This window comes from Euleptes europaea, chromosome 19, assembly GCF_029931775.1.
Source record: "Euleptes europaea isolate rEulEur1 chromosome 19, rEulEur1.hap1, whole genome shotgun sequence".
Classification (NCBI taxonomy): Eukaryota; Metazoa; Chordata; class Lepidosauria; order Squamata; family Sphaerodactylidae; genus Euleptes; species Euleptes europaea.
The window spans coordinates 8,197,457-8,219,207 of record NC_079330.1 but is presented as its reverse complement, the minus strand read 5'-3'; the positions used below and the strand labels follow the sequence as shown (position 1 = coordinate 8,219,207).

The 21,751-nt window shown below is 48.0% G+C and overlaps 1 protein-coding gene and 2 non-coding genes across 3 annotated transcripts; 2 read left to right on the top strand and 1 right to left on the bottom strand.

Moving 5' to 3' along the window:
• RER1 (retention in endoplasmic reticulum sorting receptor 1) lies at positions 1-16,988 on the bottom strand. The gene is made up of 7 exons (XM_056865235.1): positions 16,942-16,988; positions 9,773-9,858; positions 7,630-7,734; positions 6,952-7,051; positions 2,381-2,459; positions 887-1,022; positions 1-148 (listed from the first exon to the last, which is right to left on the bottom strand). Exons 2-7 carry the CDS (start codon positions 9,851-9,853, stop codon positions 59-61), a joined length of 591 nt encoding a protein of 196 aa, XP_056721213.1. The 5' UTR covers positions 9,854-9,858; positions 16,942-16,988; the 3' UTR covers positions 1-58.
• An 801-nt stretch (positions 16,989-17,789) lies between these two features.
• TRNAA-CGC (transfer RNA alanine (anticodon CGC)) lies at positions 17,790-17,864 on the top strand. The gene has a single exon. It is a non-coding gene; the product is annotated as a tRNA-Ala (tRNA).
• Positions 17,865-18,370: 506 nt separating this feature from the next.
• On the top strand, positions 18,371-18,444 carry TRNAV-CAC (transfer RNA valine (anticodon CAC)). The gene has a single exon. It is a non-coding gene; the product is annotated as a tRNA-Val (tRNA).
• Positions 18,445-21,751: the final 3,307 nt, after the last annotated feature.

Here is a 21,751-nt window from a genome sequence, read left to right as displayed (position 1 = left end):
TCAAAACCGGTCTTTTAATTGTAATGCAGGGAGTTGGTCAGCAGGCTCTGTTTGATTTCTAGCTGGCGAAGGCCTTTCCCATGTCTTCCTTCCCTTTATATTTCCTCTTGCCATGAGTGAACGGTATATATCGGTATTTTATCATATGCTGCAACAGAAGAAAAAATGGAAACGTTCAGGGTATGCACCCACAACATACGTGCATGCCCAGCACCCCACCCCAGCCCACCATATATGCTCATTTGTTAACCAAACCCCCAAAGCATTCTGAGTTTTGTTGGGGAACGAAAGGGCAGGTTTTCAGCCTCTATGACCGGCAGCCATTTCGTCATTAGAATAGAATTATAGAGTTGGAAGGGACCACCAGGGTCATCTAGTCCAACCCCCTGCACAATGCAGGAATTTCACAACTACCTCCCCCACACACACCCAGTGACCCCTACTCCATGCCCAGAAGATGGCCAAGGTACCCTGCAGCTCATGATCTGCCTAAGTTCATAGAATCAGCATTGCTGACAGATGGCCATCTAGCCTCTGCTTAAAAGCTTCCAGGGAAGGAGAGCTCGCCACCTCCCGAGGAAGCCTGTTCCACTGAGAAACCGCTCTAACCATCAGGAAATTTTTCCTAATGTCTAGACGGAATCTCTTTTGATTTAATTTCAACCCGTTGGTTCTGGTCCGACCTTCTGGGGCAGCAGAAAACAACTCGGCACTCTCCTCTATGTGACAGCCCTTCAAGTACTTGAAAATGGTTCTCATGTCCCCTCTCAGTCTTCTCCTCTTCAGGCTAAACATTACATTCTCACCACCCTATTCTGGGAAGGAGAACTGTGGCCAGGAGGGGATGACAGACTCAGAGGGCTATTGTCATGCAGATCTTGCTTACCTTGATTTGCCTCTTCATGGTAATGCAGAACAGCATAATGAAGTACATCACGAGAATTGGCCAAAAAACCGGAACGTTGAAAGCCTCAAAGAATGTGCATGTCATTGCGACAACGATGCCTTTAGTAGCAGAATGCCTGCAAAGGAAGAAGAGCTGGTTTTTATATGCTGACTTTCTCTACCACTTAAGGAAGAACCAAACCGGCTTCCCTTCCCCACAACAGACACCCTGGGAGGTAGGTGAGGCTGAGAGAGCTGTGACTAGCCCAAGGTCACCCAGCTGGCTTCGTCTGTAGGAGTGGGGAAATAAATTAACCAGATTAGCATCTGTCGCTCATGTGGAGGAGTGGGGAATCAAACCCAGTTCTCCAGATCAGAATTCACCGCTCCAAACCACTACACCACTGGTAGCTGGTTAATTCCTTCCACTGCCTCTGCACTGAAGTCCATCTACTTAGACTCAATTCAGAGGTCAAGTTTCCCAGTCTGCAGCATGCTCTCTCCCTTCCGTTCCCATGTGCAGGTACCCTCCATGGTTTACTCTAACCACAATCATGACATCCAGATCAGCACACTGTGCCCAGGGATCATCTCCTAAGCATGGTTTACAAACTTATTTCCAACTGTGGTTGGGAAGGAAGGTGCAAACTGCAGTTAGACAATCTGAACGTCAAGGCAAACTGGGGTTACAAAAAAACCAGAGTGCAGATGGAACCCACATGGGAAAGGGAGTCAAGAAGCCCACAATGCTTTCATTAATTGTAGGGACCAAACTGGGTGGTTGGGGGATTGCTATACCCCCAAGCATAATGGGGGGAGGCATGATCTTAGGATGAAAATGACAGCTGACTAATGTGCGAGAATAACAGTGACTGGGATGAGGAAGAGGGACAGAAAAGGAGGTTGAATCCTGTAAATCTGCTTTTGTTGGGAAATGTTTAGCTGATTGATCAGAAGTAATTGTAGGTAGCAGGCACGATCTTAGAAGAGGCATTCTCCCTTTTCTCATATACAGGAGGGAACATCTAATGTGCCTGCAGTAAGACACGCACACATCCCTTAAGAACAAGCGTGCTGTTAGTAGTACCGCCAGCGTGGTGTAGTGGTTGAGAGCAGTGGACTCTAATCTGGAGAACCGGGTTCAATTTCCTGCTCCTCCACATGAAGCCTGCTGGGAGACCTTGGGCCAGTCACAGTTTTCCCCGAACTCTCAGCACATGCGGAGGCGGGCGATGGCAAACCACCTCTGAATGTCTCTTGCCTTGAAAACCCTACAGGGTTGCCATAAGTCAGCTGTGACTTGACGGCACTTTACACACACACACACACACACACACACACACACACACACACACACACTGCTTTAAATATGAGTAAACTTGCCCAGATATTATTACTTCAACCTTCTTTCACTGAATGAGAACCACAGAATTTACTGTAGCCCACAGCAAGCCTCTGAAAGGGACTGGCTACAAGAATATCCACACAAACTCACCAGAACTTGAACTCTGGCAGCCTTCGAATGAAGGGCCGGAACTCCTCGTTCTGCTTTGTGGGTAACGAAGGACCGTCATCTAAGGAAAAAGGGAAATTCACAGTTTTAAAGGAAACTGGGGATCGTTTTAGCTATCCTTGCTACTCTCAGAGTGGTGATAAATTGATAGCGGTCGAAGGTCTGATTATTATGTGGAAGACCAACTGTAAAACAGGTCTTCAAAAAGTCCACAGTATGAATGCAACGCACAGTATAAATACACCACTCTCCGGAACAAATAGTCAAGCAGCAGCTGACACCCCTCTGTTAAATTCAAGCAAAAGCCCACCGCGTAACACTCTTGGTACCAACTGATTTCAATGCAGCTGAACCATGCATAACCACACTCTGGGTCAATGGCAGACCCGGGACCCAATGAACTGCAAGCACGTGACAACCGCAGTCACATGACAGGAAGCGGGACACCAGTGAGGTCATACCCGAGTCAAAGAGTACAAAGAGAGTTTAATACGGTCCAAGACCAGCATAAAAACATACCAGATATACATACATAACATAACACATATAAAAGTGCATCAAGTGTGAGCTCCTATAACATCTTACAATCTCTCACTCATAAAAGCCGTTAAGCGCTTAATTAAAAATATTACATGTTTGGAATTAGTAAAAATATAAATATAAAATCGCTCAACCATTAAGTTCGACCCATGCACGCCTGGTCCTCATTGCTTGCCACCCAAATTTGGCCACTTTAAAAGTTATCTCCATATCTTTGTCTGAGAGCATGTTAGAAAGACTAAAGGCTCTGGATCGCCCTGGGAGGTCCGATAATACAGAAAGAATGGCTTCTCGTATCTTGTTGTAGATTTTGCATTCAAACACAACGTGCTCGAGGGTCTCAGTACTCTCATCAGAGCAGGGGCATAATCGTCCTGCATATGGTATCTTTTTGTATCTCCCTTCCAAGACGGCTGAAGGGAGTGCGTTACAAGGCGTCAGGGTGAAAGCCCTCCTGTATTCTGGCCTATCTAAGTGGGAAAGGTAAGACATCGGGACCATGTTGGTAAGAGTGCTGCAATTGTAGCACATGTTTTTGATTCTACTTAGGTCATGCTGCCTTTCCACGTCCAGATCAGGGCTCTGGCCTGTGGATAGTCCATTGATAGGAGCAGATATTGTGAGAGACCATAGTAGCCTAGTTTTTTCATCAGATTTTTCAACCAGGGGGAAACAAAAGTGTCATATAAAATTAAGTTACCAAGTCCTTTGGGACGTGAAGCTATTTTGAGCCAATAGGAGATCGAGACAATCCACATCCTTGCTTCAATCGTTACTTCCCCTGTCTCCATTCGAATTGCAGCATTAAATACACTGGGAGGGACTTGTAGTACAGCCCTCAGGAATTTGGATTGGATTTTCTCCAACCTGGAGTAATTTGCTGTGTTAATAAGCGGCCCCCCATATAACATTTGGGAAAGGGTTTTGGCTTTATATAACTTAACAGCAGCTGTTACCGAGCATCCTCCCTTTGTCCAGAAAAATTTTAATATAGCCGCGGCACTTTTTTGGGCATTGGCGGAGACATGGGCTATGTGAGAATTCCTTAATCCTGTTGCCTGAAAGACCACACCCAGGTATTTATAGCAGTGTACCTGCTCTATCTTTATCCCATTCAGACTCCAGGAGTGCAGTTTTGGTTTATTGGCAAAGACCATTACTTTAGTTTTTGAGTAATTAACCTCTAGTTGTCAGTGCAATAGATCGCAAGCAGGCACAATGCCCTCCTGATGCCAATAGATGTTCTAGAAAGAAGAACGGCATCGTCTGTATATAGTAGCAGGGGAATGTGCCTATCCACCAGTTTTGGGGGGTGCAGCTCTTGCTTGTTTAAATATGCTGCCATATCGTTGATGTAAAAATTGAACAATAATGGCGCTAGTATGCAGCCCTGTTTGACCCCCTTCCTTGTTACAATGGGATCAGTTAGCTGCCCTTGATGGTTACATCTTACCCGTATTGTGGTTCTTTCATATAGGGCTCGAATCAGAAACAGAAGCCGTCTGTCTATCGTAGAAGCGCTTAGCTTTTCCCAGAGAATGGGTCTTGGGATTGAGTCAAACGCTGATTTCAAATCAATAAAAGCTGCATACAGTGAGACAGCAGATTTGGCCGCATACTTTGCAATAAGATGGTCTAGCAACACACAATGATCTATTGTAGAGCGCCTTCTCTGAAACCCGCCTGCTCTTGTGCTAGGTAATTCCCTTGTTCCAGCCAATCTCTAAGTTTCCACTGAAGATGCTTGGCATAGAGCTTGCTTATGGTACTAAGTAAGCTGATTGGTCTGTAGTTGGAAGGGCCTTCCCTGTTACCCTTTTTATAAATAGGGACGATAATTGCCACCCCCCAATCATTTGGAATTCTGCCAGTTTTGTCAATTGCAGTAAAGAGGGATGCCAACACCGGGGTCCACCATTCCAGATTCCTTTTCAGTAAATCTGCGGGGATCTGATCAATACCTGGGGCTTTCCCTAGTTTCAGGGATTCAATGAGCTTCCTTATCTCTGAGGACTCCACCGCTGGCCATTCTGGAAGATTTCTAATGCTCTCAGCATGATTGTCATTGTGGTCATTATTCTTATATAGAGCCTTAAAATAATTTTCCCACGTAACTGGTAAAATAGTGCAATCAGGTGGTGAGGTGGGCTTTGTACCTGCTGAGATCAGGCACCAGAATAGGGTGGAATTTTTAAGTTTAGCCGCCTGTCTAATCTGTTCCCAGGCTAAGACGGTGCTGCCCTCTTTTTGTGTTTAATGAGCAGCTTGTATTGTGATTTTAAGTTTTTCAAGTCTGTCAGCAAAACTGGCTCAGAATTACATCTACATCTAGCATATGTCTCTCTAAGGGCTCTTTTAAGACTCCGGCACTCCTTGTCAAACCAGTGTTTGGAATGATGAGTTAAGGCTCTCTTAGGATTAGTGTTAGTGGTACTCATGACTGACTGTACGGCCCTAATCATTTGTTCATATTGCCCTAAACAACTATCTATTCCTTCTGCTGTTAGAAAACCCTGTAAAATTTCATCCAAGGCACCAGAGGCAAGGAAATCAGACATGATCTTATCTAGTCGAGGGCTCCACCTAACCCGCGTTGCATTTGCCTCTGTTTCCAATACCACTCCATGGCACGTTTCAATGCGTGGATTAAAAGTTGGAATATTAAAGAACACATTAAGAGTCAAGGGCAGCAGAGCAAAGGAGCCAAAGACAGGAAGCACACGTCAAGCACCAGGAAGCGTACCATAGCAAGGAACAAGTCAAAGGTCAGAGTCATGGAGGAAATGTCCTCTGCTGGAGACTGACTTTGGCCAGCTGTCCTGCTGCTCTTTTCAGCATGCATGCAAGAAGGAGCCCTTGGCTTCGCACACTTGCATACTAACAGTGAGTATCACCCCCCACCCCAAAAAAAAACCAAGAGAAAATGGAAGTTGTATTGGGATTCACAGCCCAGAGGGTAGCATACCAGGACCCAAAGGCTGAAGACAAATGCCCTCTGTCACCTTGATGATACCTTTTCTTGTTCTATGTATTTGAAAATTAAATCAAACCAGAGGGTGAAGCAAGGAGTGAAATTCTGTGCTGCAATATATAAGATCCGCCAGAGAAAGCTGGGGCTTGGTAATGTAACTTAAAATGGAGAATGTTTTATTAATTCAAGGTTTGTTTAAATTATATAAACTGTCTATAAATTGTATACCCTATAGTTTTAGCTACTGGACAACAGAAGAGGGTGGAAGGCCTATTGGATCTCTAACTCTCTTCCTATGCTTTGATGTTTACACTGATAATCTTATTGTTGCTTTCAATTTCAGTCACTTCTCTTTGTTCTTTCCTCTCATCAGCATCTTTGATGCTTAAAGCGAGGAGCTGTACGCCGCTCTGCGTGCAGGCCTTCCACACCCACACAATGGGGTGGAAAGCAGATACCTTTTCATACTTAGAAACCTAGAAAGTTAGATTAGATTAGTGGACTTGTCTTGTATTTCCACAATAAATTAGTTTTAGTCTGATTTTGTTCCTGTGAGTGCACACACATGGGATTCTGCTGTTGCTGTAAGCCTAGAGCACTCTGCTTCATAAACAGAAAATATCAGAACCAAGATATATTTCCAACATGGGGGAGGTAGTTGTGAATTTCCTGCATTGTGCAGGGGGTTGGACTAGATGACCCTGGTGGTCCCTTCCAACTCTATGATTCTAAGCTGATGTGACACGATCAACAACAAGAAATGCAGCAGCAACCTCTCCATCCTGCCCAGACCCATCTCCTGCTGCCAACCGTGGAGGCCATCACAGGGAGGTGGGGCAGAAGGCAGGGGGCACCCTTCCATCACATCTTGCCAAGAACCCCGATCCCCCAAGCTGAATTCCGCAGCCAGGATCTGGACTGGCTCTTCAGTGCCATTAGCCACTTGGAGAGACCAATGTCAGCTGAAAAACGAGAGCCGAAATTCACAACAAACTGCAAAAAAAAAAAAAGATTCCAGCAGAGCTGCTGTTGTTCTCTGTACCTGAGTCCTCCATTAGAGAGGGGTCTACCTTTGGCGACAAAAAAGCTATGAAAAGATTTAGGTGGTAGATTCCCAAGGCATATGTCACGATGTACCAACCCTGGAAAGGAGAGAGAGATCATAATTAACAAAACATCGCAATTTTAAAACCGACAAACTAAAGCTCCAAACAACACCCCTTAGAACTGGGCCCGAATCCCACAATTGTAAAAGGCCCTGAAGAGAAACGGGAAGGTATTATTCCCAAATTAGTTAAAGAGACCCTTAACAACCACTTTATCCCAAGAAATGACTCACTGAAGTGCTTTTCAAGATGACTCTCCCTGCCTGACACAGACTAAAAGCAGGTTTCAGATCAGGCTTGTTACACTCAATTCTTTATCTCGGCAAGCTATTGTTTCAAAAATTAGCAGCCTGTTGATTCAATTCATCCTTTCATTTTTCTGTTAAGGTTCCAATTAATTCCGTGACCTTTTTATCTATGCAGACAATTATCCCCAGTGCAGCCCACACAGAATTTAATTTTTTTTCTTTCAAGGCAAGTAAGCCAGCGAAAAGCAGTTATTTCCCATCAAGTAGAAACATCCTTGAAAAAGATGAACCATTGTCATGGCAGTCAATAACAGAGTGACTCCACAACCCTCCGCAAGATTAGCGATCAATGTGAAGGTCTCTTACCTGTAGTAGATAAACTCTAATCATGTAGATAAAACTTAAACCCAACGTTACAACCCATCGTACCGCAGTGTATGGAGTAGATTTGTCTAACCAGGACTGGTATATCTGGAAGAAATGTAAATGGCAGATATTCATCATACAGATGATGGCAAGGACATTTTGACTACTGCATGAATTTGAAGATTACTGACGCAGCATGAAGAAGAACAGTTTGTTTTTATATGCCAACTTTCTCTACCACTTAAGGAAGAATCAAACAGGCTTACAATCACCTTCCCTTCCCCTCCCCACAACAGACACCCTGTGAGGTAGGTGAGGCTGAGAGAGCTGTGACTAGCCCAAGGTCACCCAGCTGGCTTCATGTTGAGTGGGGAAACAAATCCAGTTCACCAGATTAGCCTCCGCCGCTCATGGGGAGGAGTGGGAAATCGAACCCGGTCCTCCAGATCAGAGTCCACTACTCCAAACCACGGCTCTTAACAACTACACCACGCTGGCTCTCCCTCTCAGAGGGTTGCTAAAGACAAGGGCAATTTTGCAGATGCTTGGCTCAGGCACAAATTATGCTTTGTTGTTATATGAACAAGCCCTCAGGATCACCGTTCCCCTGGCCCCAACACAGTCGATGGTTAGATTTTTCTAGATTTGTAGCCAGCATGGACAAACTGAACAAAAACAACAACAACAGGCTAAAGAATGGAACAATGTGTAATGAAACAGACAAGAAACATACAAGAAATACTGCAATGTATAGCAGTCTAAGCACACATGAAGACCAACGTCACAGTCCAACCTCACGTGGAGGTAAATAAGACAGAGAAATCCAACAAGACGTGAAGAATACTGGAGGGTCAGGTGAGTGTGGATGCTGAACAATGATCCAAGAAGGATCAAAAAAGTCCAAAAGAGATCAAAGAAGGAGCTGGTCGTTCCAAATACAAATTAAGAGTCTGTTTCTGCCAAAGGCTTCATCAGACATTCAATCTCAGAAGAGTCTGCGTATAGTATTCAATTCTTTCATACGACATTTAAGCCTCTTGCCATAATAGATTCAAATCATCATGCGATGATTATTTACCTCCACGTTAGGTTGGACTGTAATGTTTGTCTTCATGTGAGCTTAGACACTATAGATTGCTATACATTGTAATATTTCTTGTATGTTTCTTGTCTATTTCAGTATGGACAAATTGGCAAACAACAGCTTGCACTTGCTTTGTAAACTGCAACTCCAAACCAGGATTAAATCACTATCTGTAAGAGTGGTTTTCAGGGAATGTGCAAAGTCTCTAACAGCAGTTAGAGACACAAGGGGAGGAAGGAGTGTGGGAGCCCATCAGGCTCACTCACGGATACGCCTACATCTAGGTTGCCAATCTCCAGGTAGGGCCTGGAGATCTCTCAGAATTACACCTGATCTCCAAATTATACAGATTAGATCCCCCAGAGAAAACGGCTGCTGTGGAGTTCAGACTCTACGGTGTGACACCCTTCCGATCCACCAGTGGAAAACCTGAACGATGACAGCCAATTAACTCTGCCTTACAATGGCCCCACCCACTTTCTGAAAAGCTCAGCAGGCACCAAAGGAAGTACTGGTGGGCGCCATGGCACCACGTTGGGGAACCCTGGCTTAGACAAAGACCACCCAAAAAGATTTTAACTGACAGGCAGTTTCAGACAGGATCAAGGCAATAAATTAAAGAGCCAGCCTGGTGTAGTGGTTAAGAACAGTGGTTTGCGGTGGACTCTGATCTGGAGGACCGGGTTTGATTCCCCATTCCTCCACATGAGCGGTGGAGGCTAATCTGGTGAACCGGGTTGGTTTCCCCACTCCTACACACATGAAACCAACTGGGTGACCTTGGGCTAGTTACAGTTCTATTAGGAGCCCTCTCCAACCCCACCTACCTCACAGGCTCTCTGTTGCGGGGAGGGGAAGGGAAGGTGATTGTAAGCTGGTTTGAGTCTCCCTTAAGTGGTAGAGAAAGTCGGAATATAAAAACCAACTCTCCTTCTTCTTTGCTGTGTGCCCAGAAAGAAACTGGAACCAAGCGAAGATCTTTTAATACTGAGGAAGTAAACTGCCTAGTTAGTCCAAGCCAACAATTAGCCCAACACGTACACCCAACATCAAACCAACCTGTCCAAGTCTTGTGAAAAATCTATAGACCACTGAAGGTTTGCCATGAATGGACTCGCCGGTGCTGTCCCCTTCTGACATTGTTGCTGCGGAAAGAGAAAAGGGGAAGAAAAACAGCCACATATCAGCATGGTGTCGTGATTAAGAGCGGTGGTTTGGAGCAGTGGACTCTGATCTGGAGAACCGGGTTGGTTTCCCCGCTCCTCCATGTGAAGTTGGCTGGGTGGCCTTGGGCTAGTCACAGCTCACTTAGCCTCACCTACCTCACAGGGTGTCTGCTGTGGGGAGGGGGAGGGACTGGGGGGGGTGAGACGAGGGAAGGGAAGGAGATTGTAAACCGGTCTGATTCTTCATAGATTCATAGAATTGGAAGGGACCACCAGGGTCATCTAGTCCAACCCCCTGCTCAATACAGGAAATTCTTAACTACCTCCCCCCCACCCCCAGTGACCCCTATACCATGCCTAGAAGATGGTCAAGATGCTCTCCCTCTCATGATCTGCCTGAGGTCACAGCAACAGCATTGCTGACAGATGGCCATGTTGCCTCTTCTTAAAACCCTCCAGGGAAGGAGAGCTTGCCACCTCCCGAGGAAACCTGTTCCACTGAGGAACCACTCTGTTAGAAAATTCTTGCTTAAGTGGAAGGAAAGTCGGCATATAAAAACCAACTCTTTTTCTTCTCCTCCCCCCACCCCCACACACAAAATGAAAAGCGTCCGCACCAGCTGGATGAGTGTAAACTTGCCGACTTTGTTCCCAGCTGTTTGTTTGTTTAAAATCACTGCCCCTCCCCAAGTTCCTTTACTTCCTGTTTGGGAAGAGACACGGGCTGACCGGATAAGAAAAGGTTAAGTGGTCGCTTCCCTCCAGCCTCTCGCCAAGGGGAGTATGCAAAGTGACATTCAATTGCAGGACATACCTCATCTGTGCTCGAACCCACAGAGATGTAGGCTGGGAATCTTTGGCTGGAAGGGAGCTTACCAGCGGGGAAAGATCGCGATGGGGAGCTGTGTTAGTCTGTCACTAGCAGCAGAAAAGAGCAAGAGTCCGGTAGCACCTTAAAGACTAACAAAATTTCTGGCAGGGTGTGAGCTTTCGTGAGCCACAGCTCACTTCTTCAGATACCGCTTCTTCACACCCTGCCAGAAATTCTGTTAGGCTTTATGGTGCTACTGGACTCTTGCTCTTTTCTACTGCTGGTGGGGAAAGCTTTACCTATGAAATTTCCATACAGCGGGCTGCAGTTTATGACGCAGGAGCAGAACCGGAGCCAATAAAAGAGAGCAACTTCAGAGAGGAGAGAAAATTGAAGAGCCGCAACACGGGCAGGGATTGCACAAGCCTCCCCAACAGCTCAGAAGACCGCACAAAACCCACACGCTATACAGTTACCTATTCACCCAACTTCATCTTGGCCTCTGGCTCTGAGACAGAACGCACACACAATGGCCGTGCTGTTTAGGCTGCCAGCGTTTGCTTTTCACAGTGGGGGGGGGGAGGCCTCGGCCCCCTCTCCCACGAGGAAGAAACCAGAACTCCCAACTCGGTCCTTCGACCGCGGCCGTTTTTGTGAAACCGAGGAAAGCGACCATGCAAGAAAGCACCTAGGATCACAGGTTACTTCAATTTCAAAGAAGGTAGGGGGGGGACTTTGCACTTTCTCTTCGAGTAGAATGAAAGGAATCTCAGCTGTGCCACATCACCAAAAGCAATACCTGACCCGACTTCCTCGTTTGTCATCTCTGGGGGCGGGGCTTCGCAAGAGAGAAAGTAATTCTACCCCCTACAGCACTAAAGCCGAGGGAGGGAAGTAAGGGCTACGGAAGCAGAAAGTAATACCAGAAAGCCGAGGAAGACAGGACGTATCAGAAAGCTTGACTCAAGAAGAAGAGGGAGTCTTATGATAAGCAAGGAAACCATATATATTTTTTTAAAAATCTATGAATGGAGAGATTCACATCAGTATTGTCTACTCAGACCGGCAGCGACTCTCCAGGGTCTCAGGCAGAGGTCTTTCGCATCACCTACCTGCCTAGTCCCTTTAACTGGAGATGCTGGGGATTGAACCTGGGACCTTCTGCATGCCAAGCAGATGCTCTGCCACTGAGCCACGCCCCCTCCCCAAATGCTTAACTCGCAGCCTCCGGGGTACCTGAGCGCTATGTCCAAAAATCCGCGCTCTCTCTTGTAAAACTCCAGTAAGCTCAAGGAATTAGCCCTATGGAGGTCTTCTTCGACTACTCCACTAGACAGCAAGATCGATTTTCAGCCCGAGAGTTAGGCCGGTGAGAGGAAACCATTAATTCGCTGTCACCAAGGGCCGAAGATGGGTAGCGACAGGAGAAGTGCTCCACAAAAGGCATAAGAAATGCCCTCTGGTGCCACAGCAAAGTCTATCTGAGGTAGCATTTGTTCCCAAGATGCCTCTAGGGCAATCAGAAGCAGAGCAGGAGGACGTTTCTCCCCTGGCAGCTGACACCGTGGTAGACTGCCTCTGCACATGGAGGCTCCATCTATTTATCGCAGCCTAATAGCCACTGATGGATTCATTCTTGATAGTCCTACGCTGTAACTCACTTGGAATTCAGCAGCCCAGGTGTTTGGGCCAGCGGGCCAGCCACAAGCGTGCTAAAAATTACCTCAAATTGATCACGACAGGATAAATATGCTGAACATGACCTACTCCCTTTCCTGAGGAGATATCATAGCTCAGCTCAGCAAGGTGGCTTCAAATTCAGTCCCCCATGATTAAGAGGATCTCAGGTAACAGGGCTAGGAAAGGTCTTGGAAAGCTTCTGCTGCCAAGCAGAGCAGGGAATACCAACCTGGCTGGACCAACAGTCAAGAACAGTATAAGGTGGCTTTGTTATAATCCTCCTTTACAGAAGGAAAATTCACAAGGCCTTATCTAAAGGATTGATTCTTGGCTCCCCTGAGAAATCTAGAAGCCCAAGGGAAACAGAAAACAAATCTGGCTTAAAAGATAATGGGAGCGGATTTTTCCTCTGTTTGCATGGCAGGTCCGTGTGTGCGTAAAAGTGCCGTCAAGTTATCCGACTTCTTTTTTCTTTTTGTTTTTCCCCCCTTTTTTTAGTAGCGATGGGCAGTGTGTACAAAGGGCAGGGACTTAATCAACATGAGCTTATGACCTACACTTACTGGGAATTCCTCGTTCATGGGGAATAATTGCAATCCCCGATCCCCATCACGAATGGGGTTCAACGGGTTACCTGCACCTGTTGGCGTAGGGAAGACACACGCTTGCATCCAACTTATGAGTACGCATAGAGTTTTCAAGGCAAGAGACGTCCAAACGTGGTTTGCCATTGCCTGCCTCTGCATAGCGACCCTGGACTTCCTAGGTGGTCTCCCATTCAAATACCAACGAGGGCTGACCTTGCTTAGCTTTCCAGATCTGACAGGATCAGGCTAGCGTGGGTCCAAGTCAGGGTGCAAGGCAGGAAGGGAATACTATTAACTTACTCGAAAGAACAGTCTCTCCCTGTAAACAGTTTTTTTTTCTGTTCTGATCCCTCTCAAATTTTGAAAACCTTAAAAAAAATCTAAAGCACAGCAAAGGTGACAGAGATGAAAGCACCAGTCGAAGGGGTGTCTCTTTCTAAGCGTGTCAAAAATCACACACAAGCATGCTCCCTTTCATGCCTCTGCTTCAAGTCTTATAATATCCAGCTCTGTTGTGAAGTTTGAAAATGGTAGTTTTCAAGATCTGGCAGTAGATTTCCTAAAACATGGGCATCGAGCAGCCTCATCAAGCAAACCCATTTTTTCAACTGGGGGGAGCGCTCCTTCCTTTAGGTGTGCCCACCTGAAAGGGAGGGCACCTTGGCCATCTTCTGGGCATGGAGTAGAGGTCACTGGGGGTGTGTGGGGGAGGTAGTTGTGAATTTCCTGCATTGTGCAGAAGTTTCGATTAGATGACCCTGGTGGTCCCTTCCAACTCTATGATTCTAACTTCTGAAGGCCAGAGAGGATCTGAATTAACACTGGCACCATTGTGAGCATAATCACCGGGTGCCAGGAAAACCAGCGTGGACAGTTCTGGTAATGTGGCAATTCTCGTTCCAGCCTGAGTCTCCTCAGTTCCTGCTCGCCTGAGCGTGGGCACAACTGCGACACAGAGGTGACTTTTTTTGCCCTGCTCTCTTCCCAAACTTTTCCACCCAATCCATTACCACTTCCTCGGGAGGTGGTAAGTGCTCCTTTCCTGGAGGTTTTTAAGCAGAGGCTAGATGGCCATCTGTCAGCAATGCTGATTCTATGACCTTAGGCAGATCATGAGAGGGAGGGCATCTTGGCCATCTTCTAGGCATGGAATAGGGGTCACTGGGGGTGTGCGGGGGAGGTAGTTGTGAACTTCCTGCATTGTGCAGAGGGTTGGACTAGATGACCCCGGTGATCCCTTCCAACACTATGATTCTATGACTGAAGCAAGCCTGCTTTGTTTCTGGGCCGGATGCCTTGCAGTGAAGCAGTCACCTTCCCACGACCATTAACCCAGATTCTGCATCCCCACAGTAAGCCACACAGTACGCTAGCAAGGAATTTCCTTATGGTTCCCTGAGGACACATTTTGAGCTCTGGCAGTGGTGCAATTGCTGACTTTCCAACATATAGGTCCTGCAAATGGGTCTTTGAGGGAGGCAGAAACAGTATTGACAGGGCCACAAGGTGGATGAGTGGGGGTTGCCACAATGGCGGCATTTTCCCCACACCCTCAAGGATCACAGACTAGGCAGGGGGAGGGAAGGAGGGAATGCCGGACTGGAAGTGCAGGAAGTACAATCGCTGGTGTCTCCTGGCAGACAAGCAGAAGTGGGGTTTGCAGCTTTTGATTATTAAAAAAAGATTATTACAAATAGCGCTTAAATCCTTTGGTCTGCACAAACACTTTAAGCTCTTGGGTGGTTCCTTTTCGGAGCAGAATGCCAGGCAGGCTTCGTGAAGCTCCGTGTGGCAGTACTGTGCAGTGGTTAGACCATGTCAGGCAGCCATGAATTTCACTGGGTGATCTTGGTCCAGCCCCCATCTCACTCCCTAACCTACCTCGAAAAGTTGTTGGGAGAATATGATGAGGGAAGGAGAACCACGCACAACACCCTAAGCTCCTCCCTGGAGGAAAAAGGGGTAGAGAGAAATGAAATGCAATAGAAAGATAGAAGGCAGGGCCAGAAAGCAATACCGGTTGTAAACTAAGAACCTGCTCACAGAGGCAAACCCTACCACCCATATTTTGTCCACACCCTTTACGATCACACCATCAACCAACCTGACCAAGGAAGAAGGAACAGCTTACAGATTCCGAAGTGAAATGTAAATAGCCTTAATTCCAACAGTCCGAGAGACCAATCTTAATCTTCTTCCTCAAGCCAAGGTGACCTGCCTCCAAGTTGCCAGATGTGGAGAAACAGGGATACCCCCACTTAAAGGGGAAACATTCCCCCCAGCCCCCTCCCCAAAGGGCCAAAATCTCTCTAACCAGAAAGCACATCCCACACAGATACTAATGCAAAGCACACGCTACCCACACTCCACACACCCAAGATTAAGTAGCACTGTGGAACTTCTCTACTCCAGCAGTAAGGAGTACTCTTCCACCCACTTTCCATTAAAACATCATTACTGCCACCTCCACACACACGCACATGTCCCAGATCCTTCCAGGGCAGGCACCCATGCTATTTATCTGCACCCCAGAACGCTTCCTCCTACCACATTTTAGGATTAAAGTCTGCCACCCACAGCTTTCAAGAGGACATGAACACCCACCCACAAAACCTATATGCTGCAAATGCAGCAAAAAATCACTGGGCATGGAGTAGGGGTCACTGGGGTGTGTGGGGGGGAGGTAGGCATCTTGGCCATCTTCTGGTCATGGAGTAGGGGTCACTGGGGTGTGTGTGGGGGAGGTAGGCATCTTGGCCATCTTCTGGGCATGGAGTAGGGGTCACTGGTGTGTGTGGGGGGAGGTAGGCATCTTGGCCATCTTCTGGGTATGGAGGTAGGGATCTTGGCCATCTTCTGGTCATGGAGTAGGGGTCACTGGTGTGTGTGTGGGGGAGGTAGGCATCTTGACCATCTTCTGGGCATGGAGTAGGGGTCACTGTGTGTAGGGGGAGGTAGGCATCTTGGCCATCTTCTGGGCATGGAGTAGGGGTCACTGTGTGAAGGGGGGAGGTAGGCATCTTGGCCATCTTCTGGACATGGAGTAGGGGTCACTGTGTGTAGGGGGGAGGTAGGCATCTTGGCCATCTTCTGGGCATGGAGTAGGGGTCACTGGGGGGGAGGTAGGCATCTTGGCCATCTTCTGGGCATGGAGTAGGGGTCACTGGTGTATGTGGGGGGAGGTAGGCATCTTGGCCATCTTCTGGGTATGGAGTAGGGGTCACTGGGGGGGAGGTAGGGATCTTGGCCATCATCTGGGCATGGAGTAGGGGTCACTGGTGTGTGTGTGGGGGAGGTAGGCATCTTGGCCATCTTCTGGGCATGGAGTAGGGGTCACTGGGGGTAGGTAGGCATCTTGGCCATCTTCTGGGCATGGAGCAGGGGTCACTGGGGAGGAGGTAGGCATCTTGGCCATCTTCTGGGCATGGAGCAGGGGTCACTGGGGGTAGGTAGGCATCTTGGTCATCTTCTGGGCATCTTCAGGGGTCACTGGGGTGCGTGCGTGGAGGGAGGTAGTTGTGAATTCCCTGCATAGTGCAGGGGGGTGGACTAGATGGCCTCGGTGGTCCCTTCCGACTCCACGATTCCAAGAGAAACAAACTACATCCCCCCTCCCCAAAGTGCTATTTGCAAGGGGGGGAATATAGTTTATTTCTCTTGGAACCGTCTATTGCTCTTCGGGTCGCACAGGCCGGCCTCCCCCCCCCCCCCACTAACACTTCCCCAGCCTTCTGCAAAAGCACCCCCCAAAATGCCACGGCGAGGGAGACTGACCTGTGTCCCCCTCCCCCGGACAGGGCCACGGAGGGTGGTGGGTGGGTGCCGCTCTCCCCTGCCCCCAGCCTCATTTCCCGCTCGCACCCCCCCCCACAAACACCTGGGCCTGGGGCCTAGTCCCCGCCCGCCCCCGACTCGAGAGGGTCCCCGGCCCGGTTGCCGTGGCAACGGCGAGGCCTAGCGAAGCCCGCCGCGGGGGAGACTCACGGGGTAGGCCGCGCCGGGTCTTCCGCCTCTGCCTTCCGTGCCCCGCCTCGCCAGGCAGAGCCGCGGCCGACTCCGACTCCTCCTTCCCCGAGATGGCGACGGCGCGAGGCCGGCGGGAGCAGCTTCCGCTACCGGGGCGCGGAGGAGGAGGAGGAAGAGAGGCCGCCCGGGGCGGGGGACGAGGAAGGGGCGGGTCGGTGGGCGGCCGGGGGAGCTCCGCCACTCCCCCCTGCTCAGGCCGGCCTTGGGCGGGCCTCCCCCCGGAGGGGCATTTGGTCCCGGGGTCGAGGGGGTCGAGGCCTCCCTGGAGACTGGAGCCGTCGAAAGCGCGGGAGGGGCCGTGGCTCAGTGGGAGAGCCTCTGCTTGGCATGCAGAAGGTCCCGGGTTCAGTCCCCGGCATCTCCAGTTAAAGGGACCGGGCAAGCAGGTGATGGGAAAGACCTCTGCCTGAGACCCTGGAGAGCCAAAGGGAGGGGCCGTGGCTCAGTGGGAGAGCCTCTGCTTGGCATGCAGAAGGTCCTGGGTTCAGTCCCCGGCATCTCCAGTTAAAGGGACCGGGCAAGCAGGTGATGGGAAAGACCTCTGCCTGAGACCCTGGAGAGCCAAAGGGAGGGGCCGTGGCTCAGTGGGAGAGCACCTGCTCGGCATGCAGAAGGTCCCAGGTTCAGTCCCCGGCATCTCCTGTTAAAGGGACTAGGCAAGTAGGTAATGGGAAAGACCTCTGCCTGAGACCCTGGGGAGCCGCTGCCAGTCAGAGTAGACAATACTGACTTTGATGGACCGAGGGTCTGATTCAGTAGAAGGCAGGTTCGTGTGTTTAAATGCCACTAAAAGCCTGATAGCTAGGGGAGAGGCTGTGGCTCAGTGGTAGAGCATCTGCTTCGCATGCAGAAGGCTCCAGGTTCAATCCCCGGCATCTCCACTTATAGGGACCAGGCAGGTAGGTGATGGGAAAGACCCCTGCCTGAGACCCTGGAGAGCCGCTGCTAGTCTGAGTAGAAAATACCAACTGTGATGGACCAAGGGTCTGATCCAGTAGAAGGCAGCTTCATGTGTTCGTGTGTGTTCCAGTTGAGGAGCTGCAGCTCATTGGTACAGCATCGGTCTAGCGAGCAGAAGGTCCCAGGCTCAATCCCCGGCATCTCCAGTTCAAGGGGCAGCTTCATGTGTTCATGTGAGGTTTTGCCTTGGGTTGGCCGCCCTCTAGATGCACATTTCCAAATTCTCAACACTCAAAAGAGTGGGTGGGGGGAAATGTGCATTTGTGTGTTGTGTGGTGTGTGTTAAGTGCCATCAAGTCGCTTCCGACTCATGGTGACCCTATGAATCAAAGTCCTACCTTCGACAGCCTTGCTCAGATCTTGCAAATTGAGGGCAGTTGTTTCCTTTATCGAGTCAATCCATCTCTTGTTGGGTTTTCCTATAAGAGGGGCCCCGTGGCTCAGTGGTAGAGCATCTGCTTCACATGCAGAAGGTCCCAGGTTCAATCCCTGGCATCTCCAGTTAAAGGGACTAGGCAAGTAGGTGATGTGAAAGTCACCTGCTTGAGAGCCACTGCCGGTCTGAGTAGACAATACTGACTTTGATGAGCCGAGGGTCTGATTCAGTATAAGGCAGCTTCATATAACATAACATAACATATGTTCATATAACATAAGAGAGGCCCTGCTGGATCAGACCAAGGCCCATCAAGGCCAGCAAGTCTGTCCACACAGTGGCCAACCAGTTGCCTCTAGGAAGCCCCCAAACAAGATGACTGCAGCAGCAGCATCCTGCCTGTGTGCCACAGCACCTAATAGACTAGGCATGCTCCTCTGATCCTGGAGAGAACAGGTATACGTTATGACTAGTAGCCATTTTTACTAGTAGCCATGGATACCCCTTTCCTCCATGAACACGTCCACTCCCCTCTTAAAGCCTTCCAAGTTGGCAGCCATCACCACATCCTGGGGCAGGGAGTTCCACAATTTAACTATGCGTTGTGTGAAAAAATACTTCCTTTTATCTGTTTTGAATCTCTCACCCTCCAGCTTTAGCAGATGACCCCGCGTTCTAGTATTATGGGAGAGGGAGAAAAACTTCTCCCTGTCCACTCTTTTCCTGCTGCTCTCAATTTTCCTAGCATGATTGTCTTCTCCAGTGACTCTCGTCTTCTCGTAATGTGACTGTTGTGCCCAGAAAACACTATCCAGATTAGGTCAGATCACAGATAGCGGACTGGAGACCAAATACGATAGCCTCCGTTAAGTCATTTTAGCTTCTAGGGTCAGTTCAGGCTTGATTTGATCTATAACCCACTGATTTGGGTTTTTTGGCTGTCCACGGTATCCATAACACTCTCCTCCAACACCACATTTCAAAGGAATCTTCTTTCTTCCTATCAGCTTTCTTCAGCTTTCACAACCGTACATAGTAATAGGGAATACAATGGCATGAACTAACTTGATCTTGGTGGATCTAAATGTGCATCTAGAGAGCGGCAAACCCAAGGCAAAACCTCCCACGCATAAATGCCCATTGTCCTCCAAAATGTCTTATCTTCGACAGCCTTGCTCATTCTTGCAAATCGAGGGCTGTGGCTTCCTTTATTGAGTCAAAACCTCCCATGCATAAATGGCCTGAGTATTTTGTACCTAGGGAGGGGAGGGGAACATGCCTGATTCACACGTGCAAGGGGGGGGGTTAAAATGGGCCTGCTCTACTTCAGTCTTGCAATATCAGCTCGGCTGTGAAGTTTGAGAACAAAATATCCTGGCCTCTTTTTACATTTTGCAACATTCCCTGAAGTTTTCTTTTTAAAAGCAGAGCAGGCAGGTAGATTTCCCCCTCTCTCAGTTGTGTGGTTTTTCTAGCTGCAGGGAGGAGTTTTTAATGGCTCAGGCTTATTGTCAAATGTTACCGTTTTAATATCACTGATATATTTTAAATGATGTTACCCGCCTTGAGCCTGGCTTTGGCCAGGGAGGGTGGGCTAGAAATCGCAAAATAAATAAAGTAAAATAATGCAAACTCTGGAATGCATCCTGTGGCAACCTAAAACAGTGCAGGCCATTTTACCACTCGAGGACTCTGCCCTCTCATTCTGGTTCTAATCCCAGAGGACTCTTCATCTGTTCTTACTCAGTGTCACAAAGAAAGAAATCTACAGTAGTAAAAGCAGTCTCAACCTAAAATATATTTTGAAATAAAAGCAACCATGCATTTGAAGTTGAGATGGGGTCACGTGAATATCTGGGGCGAAATATATGCACTGCCTGGGTGCAATCACCGAAAAGGCCCTGTCTCAGGTGCCCACTCTTGTCGCTTTCATCCGTATATACTATACACATATTGGCCTGATTTGGTGACAATCTGGAAATCTTAGGTGATCACAAAGCAGGCTCGGGCCCAACAAAGCTTACTTAGCATGATTGCTAAGTATTAGTCTGTTGTAGCAAAATGAAACAAAAGTCCAGTGGCCCCTTAAAGACTAGCAACATTTATCTCAGTCTGAGCTTTTGTGTTTCACAGCAGGCGTCTTTGTGTGCCTAAAGGGAAATCCCAGTATGATTTCCCTTACCGGTATGATTTTTCCTCCATATCACACACACACACATCTGAAGAAGTGAGCTGTGATTCCCAAAAGCTCATGGTCCAAAGCACTCTGGATAAGGGATACTCAACCTGTATAAGTGTAATGTAATACAGGGCTTCTTAAACTTTTTCGACTTGCAGCCTCTTTTAGCCCAAGAAATTTTTACGTGACCCCAGGTATATAGGTATATAAAATAGGTAAGCAAATCAAACATTTACTGATAATTAATCATAAAGAAACGTATTTTTAAATTTTTAAAAACCTTTTACTGTTGACAAATTTTTCACAACCAGTGGCGGACTGGGTCTGACAGTATTGGTTGCCAGGAGACACAACTATAAGGCTGTCATTTAATTTTTTAGAAGAAATACATAAAATTTTCAAAAATACATAAGTGGAGAAAAGGTACGATTAAATTTTTAGTTGCATACAGTAGTAGTATTGGAACTTCTATTATATGTTCAAGCTACTAAAAGGTCATTAACATTTTTAACATATTGTCTAATGGTTAAGGGGGCCCACTTGCCATCGGGCAAGCTGACCCCCTGGCCCATCCAACACTGTTCACAACCCCCCAAATTCAGTTACGCGACCCCATATGGGGTTGCAACCCACAGTTTAAGAAGCTTTGATGTAACACACTGGGGGAAGGGATTTGTCACCCTTCCTCTTTTTGCTCTCTTGTACTACAGCCCGTAGTGATAAAATCACAAATGATCTCTGATGTAGTTCCTCAAGATATTCCAACAGTTCGAGCATCCTTTTCCTTTGCAGCCTATATGCTATGGGCAGGGGCTGACTGGCCAGGGGGTCAGTTTGCCCGATGGCAAGTGGGCCCTGTGGGCCCTTGATGAAGTGTGTGTGTTAAGTGCCGTCAAGTCGCTTCTGACTCATGGCGACCCTATGAATCAATGTCCTCCAAAATGTCCTATCTTTGGCAGCCTTGCTCAGGTCTTGCAAACTGAGGGCTGTGTCTTCCTTTATAGAGTCACTCCATCTCTTGTTGGGTCTTCCTCTTTTCCTGCTGCCCTCAACTTTTCCTAGCATGACTATCTTTTCTGGCGACTCTTGCCTTCTCATAATGTGACCAAAATATGACAGCCTCAGTTTAGGCATTTTAGCTTCTAGGCCAGGGTCAGTTCAGGCTTGATTTGATCTATAACCCACTGATTTTTTTTGTTTTGTTTGTTCGTTTGACAGTCCAGGGTATCCTTAACACTCTCCTCCAACACATT